This window comes from Vanellus vanellus (assembly GCF_965231255.1).
Source record: "Vanellus vanellus genome assembly, chromosome: 2".
NCBI classification, from domain to species: Eukaryota; Metazoa; Chordata; class Aves; order Charadriiformes; family Charadriidae; genus Vanellus; species Vanellus vanellus.
The window spans coordinates 122,107,886-122,118,767 of NC_138906.1; the positions used below are offsets into that span (position 1 = coordinate 122,107,886).

Consider the following 10,882-nt stretch of genomic DNA (forward strand, 5'->3'; position numbering starts at 1 on the left):
CAGTGACCATGAGATGGTGAAGTTCAGGATGCTACAGGCAGGAAGGAGGAAAAGCAAGCTTGCAACCCTGGACTTCAAGAGAACAGGCTTTAGCCTCTTCAAAGATCTGCTCGCAAGAGTCCCATGGGATAAGGCCCTCGAAGGAAGAGAGGGGGACAAGAAAGATGGATAATATTCAAGGATCACCTCCTCTAAGCTCAAGGGAGCTCTATCTCAATGAATATGAAGTCAGGCAAAAATGCCAGGAAGCCTGCATGAATGAACAAAGAGTTCCTAACCAAACTCAAACACAAAACGGAAGCATACAGAAGGTGGAAGTAAGGACAGGTAATGTGGGAGTAATACAGAAACACTGTCTGAGCATCCAGGGATGCAGTTAGGAAAGCTAAAGCCCAAATGGAATTGAATCTGGCCAGGGATGTCAAAGACAAGAAGGTTTTCTATAAGTACATCAGTAACAAAAAGAAGACTAGGTCCCATCCAATCTCAACTATTCTGTGATTTTTTTTCACTATTGTCTTTCTGCGTTTGTACCAACCATCACTCTTGTCACAGTGCAACACAATGCACAAACCAGGAAGGCAAAATTTCAAATTTAACCAAAGAAAACATCTAAAAACGTAACCACCTAGAACTAATTTTACTCATATTCTCCTTATTTCACTGTACATGGTCCACAGTAAGTAAGAAACAGCACTTCCGATTCAAGAAACATACAGAATCCAGACTGTCCCACAGTGTACAAGGTAAGCAAATGGGAAGTGCAATGCAGGATATAAAACAGCACACTCATATAGAACACCTTGGAATAAATACTGTACTAAATATTTCACCTAAAGCAACTGCAATGTGAGCATGAGTTCGTACCCAATTCAGATGAAATTTTCACTAGCAATTGATCCAGATCTATATCAGTAATCATGGACACACAGCTACACATCAGTCATCAAAAGTCCTGGTTTCAGGGCATTATTTAAAACTCATTCTGATAAAACACACGGGGCATTAAAAGGGATCATCCTGTATTTCAGAGGAGATGTTAAAAATATCAGACAGATCATTTTTTGTCTCCAGTTTTTATAGCTCACTCACTATTAATAGTTTTGTTTTAAACTGAAAACAAGACCACTGGGGGGCGGACGCATTACTTCTTAAAAATATCTGTAAAAATGGCTCAATGTTTTACCTCAGGTAGCTTCCTGTTATTTAAATATTCACCCAAGGACTATATACACCTTTTGTAAAGAAAAAAGTCCCATTCACAGATCTCTCTCCATCAAGCTCCTTCCAGGAGTACACCAAAAATTAAAACACTTATTCACAACACCACATTAGTTTATCATCCCTTAGCTTCACAGAAAAAGTACAAAACTCAGTTTTATATAGAAACTTAGTAATTTATCATGCTGTACACATACACCAAAGCCTAACCAATGTGCCATGCGCTTAGAAGCAACCAACATAGTAAAGTACACAGCAGAACAACTGAATTTAAAACCAGATCAATGACTAACATTCTGAAGAACAGCAGGAAGTTTGAACTGTAATTATTTTAACAAGATAGTCAGAAAAGCATTAGTGAGATTACAAACTATGATTTCTTAAATGCCAAAAGAAGAAAATATGAACAGACTTGGAGATCACAAATTTCATTTAAAAATGCAGCTTTTATCAGACAAAAAAAAAAACAAACTAAAACCAAAACCAAAAACACACAAGAAAAAAGCGCCTTAAATCAAGAACACTTTCAAAGCAATTAGCAAAAAACTTCACGCCCCCATACTTAAAAAGCAAGATCATCATCAGAGCAGCTCTAGCAACATTATAAGAAAAAAAGAAAAAAAAAATATTGAAAAGCTCAGATAGGAAGTACTTCATAGAGAATCCAAGGACACTGTAAAATTCAAATGCAATAAACACAGCTCTGCAGAAAATAGGTCTTGCCAAATGATCATTGCCCCTACTGTTACGCATCTGCTAGTCAACACCTGCTTTCACAGGACTTCTGAAAAGCAGTCAACACATTGCACAAACATTGACATGGATTCGAATGGGTTAACAGAAAGTTCTCCATTATTAATTGTAAATGGGGAATCATCTCATGGGGATATTTCTAGAACAAGTCCCACATGGATCTCTTCTCATCTCAAGGTTATATGATATTATTCTCAGCAATATGAGAGTTATAAATACACTATTGGCAGAGTTCATGCATGGCAAATTAACACAAAAGTGTTAAAGACTAAATTCTACAAACTAATCTGAATATACAGTAAGTAGAGCTCAGCTGAAGATTGCTTCCAAAACATCACAGTCACGATTTTAGGAGGCAGTAATATTTTCCACAACCACAGGATAGGTACTTTAGTCTGTAAAACAGACTCATTAAACAGTTTTGCAGTGAAGGACAATACTCAAAGTAATGTAAGACTACTGTAAACTGGTTCCTGGTCACAAACAAATCGACGGAGAACATAGATAAATCCTATGGTAAGTGCTCAACTTCCATAGGGTTTTATTTATTGTTACACATTTGCTGTTAATCAGAAGTTGTTTCTAAAGCATATGCAACCACCAGAAAAAAAATACTATGCCTTGAAACATTATTTTTATTTGATTTGTTGTTGAATATTTAATACGAGTTTTGCACTATTTGTGATTTAACAATAAATACAAACTTACGTCACTTTGAGTCTGCATATGTATACCTCCTTGTATGGAAAATATATTAGAAAGACACAGATTACCTCAACCCACTGAAAATATCAACAACTACAGATGTTTCTGCAGGTTAATAGGGATCATTCATACAGTGCAGACGGATAAATCTCTACCGGCTAGAACACAGAGTCTTCAAAATTGTTTTTAGAGGTGGTGTTTTTCAATACTCCAGACAATGTATACTCACTGCCACAAAGATGAGTCCTCTAACTACAAGTCTGAAGGACTCAATAATTGTCAGTTCACTGTCTACTGGAGCCAGTAAAAGAGGAAGTCTCATTCATCAGATCTCCATTTATCAGTGAAGAAAAAAAAATACCAAAATTTCTTTCTCTAGCAGTTTTTTTAAGCATCATGCATGACACAATGTTTAGTACAATTTCTAACACATTTCATACTATTCTATCTTCCAGTCTCAGGGCTATTAGTTGATTATATAGCAAGTTAGAAATAATTCAATAGCCCATTCTGAAACAGTATCCAACAGAAGTTTAAAGAGCAGCATTGCTATAACCACTAAAAATGAAACTTAAATATTTATTTTGGTTGGTTTTTTCCTTTACCCAAGGCAGATTCAATTAGGAAAGCAAGTATTTTTACTTATTTTTTTCATTTACATTTCTACTACTTTAGCAAAATTTCAACTCTGACTTTAAAATACTTAATTAAATTTCATTAAGACATTTGTACAATGAAGACTGTTCTAGACAGGATGACCCTGGACACCAAACATTAAACGGTTTTATAGTGACACTTTAAGCCTAGGTTTTGTCAATTCTTCCAGAATTTTAACAAGTTCAGTTATTGATAAAAATAGAAAACTGTAGTATCTGTAAATCAAATATTCCCAGGTATCATCATAAATTAAATTTTAAGAAAAGACTACACACAGAATAATGCAAAGGTAAAGAAGGACAACTGCATATTTAAGAAAGTAAGCTGACCATTTGGCATACCTTGCAAAAAGACATCTTTAGTATACGATAGCCCTGAAACCAATCTCAGCACTGTATTCACACAAATCTAGCACTGGATCCCACACAATGCACAACCATTGCATGCTGCTCTCCATAACATCATTGCATCATTTGAACACAAATGACTACCCAAAACAGACTAAGAACTGTAGAAAAACAAGCAGAGACAGTCACTTGTAGAAACAGTCTTAGTAATGAAAAGCCAGTAGATAAGCTATCTTTCACCACAGACAGATGTGGAAATGGTTAAAGACCGAGCCATGTCAGTGAAGCATCATAGCTCAAATAAATATTTCCAGGGCATACAGTTTCCCCTGCTCAATGGATGAGAACACCACATTCAAATAACCGTCTGGCTTAAGTGAAAACTCATTTCACCCGAGGTCTCATAATTACTTTGTCCTTGTGAACTTAGCTGCGCACTGTAAGTCCCTGTATTACTTTCCCTTTTCTGACTAAAAGCAAAGATCACAGAAACGAGTACTCCATGATATCTTATGCAGGCAAGCCCTCAACTAAGTATACCTAAGGGCTTTAGGAAAACTATCAGATAAAGATGCAAAACAAGTGATTCAGAAAGAAATATGCGTGTATAGTCAACGCTTATCTGTTGGTAAAAGTGAAATACAGTCATGAATGACTGAACTACAATAATTTATTCAGCATCAGGTGCTAGGAATGACTGCTGGGCCAACATAATGAAAAAAATCTTTGCACCTCCCAGAATAAGGCACAAAACTTACCCATGAAACTGCCCGAGTGCATAATGAGCTCAAGCCATTAGTCAGAATGCCAACAAACTTAAAGGGAAGACGTTATTCATCAGAAAGTTGACTAAAATGTTTCTTTTAAAGGGTTTGGTTGTAATTCGTGGAACTGAAGTGAAAAGCTGCACTGCAAGCATGAAAAAGAGCACTGCCTTCAAATTAAGCCTTTAACAACAGGTGAACCTTAATAAAGGAACATAGTTGAAAACAGATCCCAAACAACAACCATGTCTGTAGTAAAGACATTTCCCTGCAGAAATTATGAAAGAAAGGGACAGACAAGTTTCATTCAAAAAACTTTTAAGAAACCCACGTGAACAATTCCCTACAAAGGAGAAAAAGAAGGCAATAGCAGCAAAACACGAACACCTACCGCATCCCGCAAAACCCATCAGTCTTTTATCAGGTGGTATTTCCACACAGCGCCAAAGAAGGAGAGTAACAAATGCTTTGTTTTGTTTTAAACAGGCTAGCTGTATTATTCCTATTTCCGTGCAGCCCTTGGGCTACTGGCTTGAAGACACAGGCTCTATTACCAGACCCTCAGACAAGATATTTTCATCCCTGTATCATTGTGGCAAACACAGTCAACAGTATGTCACCCTGTATTAGCAACAGCATAACCAGCATATCAACAGGATCAACTATTCTCTACTCAGCAATTTGTGAAACCATATTTGGGGTACTGTGTCCAGTTTGGAGATCCCAGTAAGAGACAGACATTATACATACCAGAGGAAAGCTTCCAATATAGAGCATATGATGTATGAGTAGAAACTGAAAGAAATTAGTTTGTTCAGTCTTAAGTGGAAATGACTAAGGGGAGGATGATTATTTATTTTTTTTCTGTCTTCAACTATGTAGTAGAATTGTATAGAGAAGATGAAATGGAACACTTGGAGATACACAGAGAAAAGACACAAGGCAACAAACACAAGGTGTAAGATGGGAAATTACAATTTTCTCACAGTTGTCAAACACTTTAAAAGGTTTCCCAGAGACTGCAGAACCTCCATCCCTGGAGTTATTCAAAACTCAAGTGGACGTGGCCCTGAGCAATCTGATCTAGTAAGATCTGCTTTCAGCAGGAGGCCGGATCAGATGACTTCCAGAGGTCCCTGCCAATCTAAATTTTTCTATGATCAAACAGCAAGTCTTTAGAAATACCACAACTGCCACAGATGCCAGGAACAAAGAGTATTAGCGCAAAGGCTGTGCCCACATCTACAGGCTCAGCAGCTGGAAGCACTGGCAACCGTTTATCCTGTGGATAGCTTTTTCAGCTCTTTCCTCCATTTCTGCACAAGTTCAAAAAGGAGTGATATCACCTTTTCCTATTAGGAAAATTATTTTCTAATAACAGAGTAGGAAGTAGATTGATATCAAATTGCGGGCTAAAACCAATGGAGATGTTTCCAAGTTCCACCTAGCCTCCAGAACTGCCCTTTGGTTAGGATTGCCAGAGAAGTAGTGAGGTTTTAGTAAGAGAAGCAGAAGACCAGAAAAGAGAAAAAAGTAGCTGTTTTTTTTTCTTCCTCAATCTCATTCCACTGTTCATGATTTCTAGTTACTGATGTCAAAGACAGACTGCATCTTCCCTGATCACTGCACTGTTCCATAACTAGTTCTTACGAGAACTACAAGGGTCACGATGTCCAAGCCGGCCAAGTTAGACTGCAATTGACTAAAATATTGAGAGCTCTAAGGTACTTTTCCTCCCAATCTGGTAAAGGTTCTTTGCTGCAGTCAGACAGAAAGGAATAACCCAGAGATGAGTAAGAGATCATTTTCTGAGATCACTTATGTTGTCCAATGTGATTTCATTATGATGCTGATAGAAAATGGGAAAAGCAAAGAAAAAAATTCTCTAGCAATGCTCAGATTGGCTTGGCAGTAAAATAAGATCAGCAAACGTTCTCTCTTGGTCACCACTGCCTTGCTACTTTGTCATATTCTCCTCATCTTTGGATCCTTTCCATGACGTAAACTTGAATCGAAATACGTGTTCTGAATAGCTGTCAGCACCAGACATTGACTATTCAAGTCCCTTTTATTAGTACTGTTATCTACAACACTGAAAAAGAACGTATTGGTGCCAAGGACTCCTGCTCTCAGCTAAATTCTTCAGTCTGTAACTGCAGTATACACAGATATTTCTAACTTCCAGTGAAGTTTCAGAATCACAGTCCATCTTCATTAACTAATTAAAAAACAACAGCTTCAGTTTGTATCTTGTCATTTCATGTAACAGAGAAGGAGCATCAGATGAAGTACTGTCAGAAAAGCGGTCTTTCCAGAGAAAGCACCTTTTATCTGCTTCCATCAAATACTTAAGACTATCACATAGAAGTATCATTTAAACGTTTAAATGAGATTTTTAAATTTTAAATATTTAAAATGTTTTCTACCATTTTACCTTGCTATCAACTCAATTAAACAGGGAAAATGAAAACCAGTAAAATTGATTTCTAACTGCTGATTAGAGAAGACATCTGTTTCTGTGTTTGAGCTCTTCTGACTATCAAAAGACCACTGGGGTGCTAATGCAGCCACCTCCTGTTCTTACAGAAGAGGGGAAAGGAGGCACATGAACAACCCCGACATAGTATATGAATTCTTCTCGACCATACAAACCCTACATTTTTATATTACGTGGAATATTATGTCTTCATCTCAAAACACAGAACAGTGTTTGAAAACCCGAAATTTAAATGCTTTTCCACTCCTTATATTCTGAAATAGAAAGGATAACAAAAGTTTCTATTTCTCAAGAAACTAACATTCTGCACAGCCTCTAAAAAAAGTGATATACAAGTAATTATTGTGCAAATAAAACCATTAAATATTAGACAGAAATAATTGAAGACCTTAAAATAAGTAATTAAGATTGATCCATCTAAACACATGGTCAACATTCCAAATTGACCCAAACTCCATTTGTCACAAAATCTGCAATTTCACTAAAAAAAATGCAGTAACTATTTTCAAAGTAGCATGAAGGACAGAGGGAATGTGATAATGACCTCTTTGAGAATTCTCCCAGTGCTAAGGGCTTACTTGTGCAGACATCTGCTCCCTTTGATAAGCCATGAACTGCTTGCTAGGAGGGAATTCCACTGTATTAGCCCATAAGAATTCAAATTTTCATTCAGCTTTAACATCTCAGGAAGCTGTTCCGATATGTACCCACTTATTTTTCCCCCTCCCACCATCCAGTACACTGCTGTTCCATAAAACATTTAGGAACCCAGCTTCTCCCTCTCTTTTTAGTTCCTCTGACTATCAGGAAGAGAAACCAGCCAGGGAGCAGCTCCAGTTCCCTACAACACAATTAGAACTTTCCTCCTCTTTGTCACTGCGCCTTGTAGCTTGTTGAGGAAGAAAGTGTTCTGATGAACCAAAATATCTTCACTAAAACATATCTGCACACATAAATTATGACAGATAGCAACCATTTATGACTAAACTGCGGAATATATTTAATGAAAAGCTGCTAACAGGTAACATGGCTGCACTTCCATAAGTAATCTTAAGCTCTCCTCCTCTCCACACTGACAATCAGCTTTGACTTAGATACACCTATGTCATCACACTCAGCAGAAAGCAGCAAGCACACTGAAATATTCTATCACAATATACAAATGGTATGAGCATACAGCACAGGATTATTAGATGAATAATCTGCCTATAAACTTGGGAGGTGGGGTGTTACTGAGTTTTTTTTAAAAGTCTTCCATTCTTACAAGTTACATTTTCCCCAAGAACACATCCAGGATGCCTGTTGGTTTCAAGATAATATTTGACCTTCTTTCCCTCCATTCTATAAAATAACATTTCCAGAAGCAAACTCCTGGAAAATCAGCATCACATTTGCAAGCTGACAGTCTTAGATTACCAGCGTAAACCTTTCCTATTGCCCTTTTCTTTACCATTTTCTATATTCCCTCCCCCAGTAAGACCAGCACAGCATGGCAGCATTTTGAACTGGATCCAAGAAATGCCACAAAGAATAATTCCAATATTGTAGGGTTTTGATTTGTTTAAGCTAGATGAGTTTACAACACAACTGCACACAGAGTTAGGGCAGCGCTCCATTGAACAGTAGCAGCCAGGAAGAGCTGTCATCTTAAACTCTTGCAACTACTGCAAATTTTTGTATTGTTAATCCACAGCTTGAAAGGGCTAACTTTCAAGCTAACATATATACATTTGAGATAGCAGGAGAGACCAGTTTGAGTATGACTGTTTTCCCCTAAGGTTGATCAGACCTAAATAACCTTCCCCAAGAATACTTTTGATGCATACTGTTGATTTCATTTCACTCCTGGTACAAAGAAAATCAAACACACACGTAAACCCCAATAGCTGAGCAGCAAGACGAAGTCAGGAAAGAAAAATCTCAGCACTAGAGGCTCTGATTCTGAATAAGGTAATGCATAAGCCTTGTTTAGTAAGAAGAGGATGTACTTCTTAGGAGATATCCATTGAATAAGAAACATTTAAATAACGAAGTAAAACTCCAGCTGCATACATTATGTAAGATGTTAGTAGTTTCACTTACTTATAAAGATGTGGAAACCGCACTTTGCTTTCCAAATCATCCACCAACTGCTTGCAATTAAAGTCTACTCTGATATTGCACTAGCATCTTATAGAACTAAGATGTCTAAATGGACCCTAGTAGCATCATTCTCTCACTTGCAAGATTAAGTTACATCCCTTTCAGCAGGGAAACACTGATAAAACACTCAAGAACCCAACTCACTATATACTCCCTGATATTATTTAGTATTTATTTGAACTGTAATAATAATTTACAGGTATGTCAATATTGTATGAAGTGCTGTAAGTATGGGAGAAGAAGGAAGAAACCTTAAAAGGGTTTGCAAGCTAAATAGAAGATTGTGAACAAGAAGAAGCCAAACAGCATAAAGACACCAGTCAATGGGAAACAATTAACATGGACATTTTGTAGTAATGACCGCAGAAAGGAGTTTTAAGCACTGATGACAAACAGCCAGGTAGTTTTACAGGTATTTAGGTAGCACTTGATAAGTAAGAAGAGCAGGAGAAAGTGTCAATGTTCCCTGGAAAAAAAGGAAAACATTGCCTAGCCAACAGACACCCAACAGAGGGAAACACCACAGAGCACCAGATAGGATACGGCTTGCCTTAGCTCAGGGGTAAGGCTAACCAGTTCTGAAAGGATCATCCAGTGAGAAAAAGCCCGATGGTCTCCCAAAAACAGACGAAGAGCAAACTAAGGAAAACAGCACAATTTTTTGTCTGACCCACACTTGCACTGGTGTATTATGTACTTTTTCTTAAGAAACGGTCTGTCTCCCCTTTGAAGTCGTTCTTTCAGAAGTGGAAGTAAAAAAAAACTGTAAAACCTGTGAAGAGAGATCCCACTGACAAAAGTCAACAACAAATATTCAAATTAGTTCTTAATTTCTGTTCACACGTGCTTTATTATTAATGCAATTGCTAACGATCTAAAAGCTGAACGCATTCAAATGACTCCAGCAGGCAGTTTCGCAGTTCTTTCCTGCTTCCTACCGTTAATTTATAACACGATGAAACGCCGAGCTGCTTTTTTTGCCTCACTTTTCCGGCCTGGGAAGCAAGAACAGCGTTCACCTACCTCGCCGACGGCAGATGAATCTTCTAGAGCGTTTGAAGCCGACAGAACAGAGATGCCAGATTAACACACGTTACCGCCGCCCCTCGTCAGCCGCCCCGACCCTCCCTCGGCACCCGAGAGGCCCCTCACCCGGCGCCGCCCGTGCCCTCCTCACTGTGACAGGCCGGGGGGAAGGGGGGGGTCGGGGGGAGGCGGGTGCGCACCGCCGCGGCCGCCCCGCAGCGCCCACCGCCCCCCGGGGGCCGCGGCGCCCACCCCAGCCCTCACCTCACCGCCCCCCACCCCCGGAGGGGGCGGCTCCCGACTCACCGATCCCGGGGGCCACATAGATGAAGTAGAGGCAGGAGGAGGAGAAGGAGAAGAAGAAGATGAAGGCGAGCATGGAGCGATTGGAAACCCGCAGCACCTTCCGGAGCAGTGGCATCCTCCCCCTCCGCGCCGGCGGCCGGCCGCTCCGCTCAATCCCGGCGAGCCGCGGCGGCGCTTCCCAGAGGGAGGCGGCCCACTCCTCCCATGGATCAGGCAGCGAGAAGGTGACGAGGGGGCTCCGCTCGCCCCGCCGCCTCCCCGGGAGCCGGCGGGCCGGCGGCGGCCGGCAGGGGCGGCGGCGCTTTGTGGCCGGTCCGGCTGCCTGCCCGCCTTCGCGCTGCGCCTCCGGGTGCGCTGAACCCGCCGCCGCGGCTCGCAGGTGGCGGCCGGAGCGGGGAAGATCCCCCCCACCCCCTAGCGCTTCCGCGGGGCTCGGGCAACGTCCCCGCCGCTGCTCATGCCGC

General features: G+C 40.1%; 1 protein-coding gene across 1 annotated transcript in view; it reads right to left on the reverse strand.

Moving 5' to 3' along the window:
* Nucleotides 1–10,533, reverse strand: part of B4GALT6 (beta-1,4-galactosyltransferase 6) — a gene marked incomplete at both ends in the record, with an annotated part of 30,085 nt that extends 19,552 nt beyond the window's left edge. Inside the window, one exon of the mRNA XM_082479447.1 lies at nt 10,419–10,533. Within this exon, the coding sequence (XP_082335573.1) occupies nt 10,419–10,533 (115 nt within the window). The remainder of the gene's footprint in view (nt 1–10,418) is intronic.
* Nucleotides 10,534–10,882: the final 349 nt, after the last annotated feature.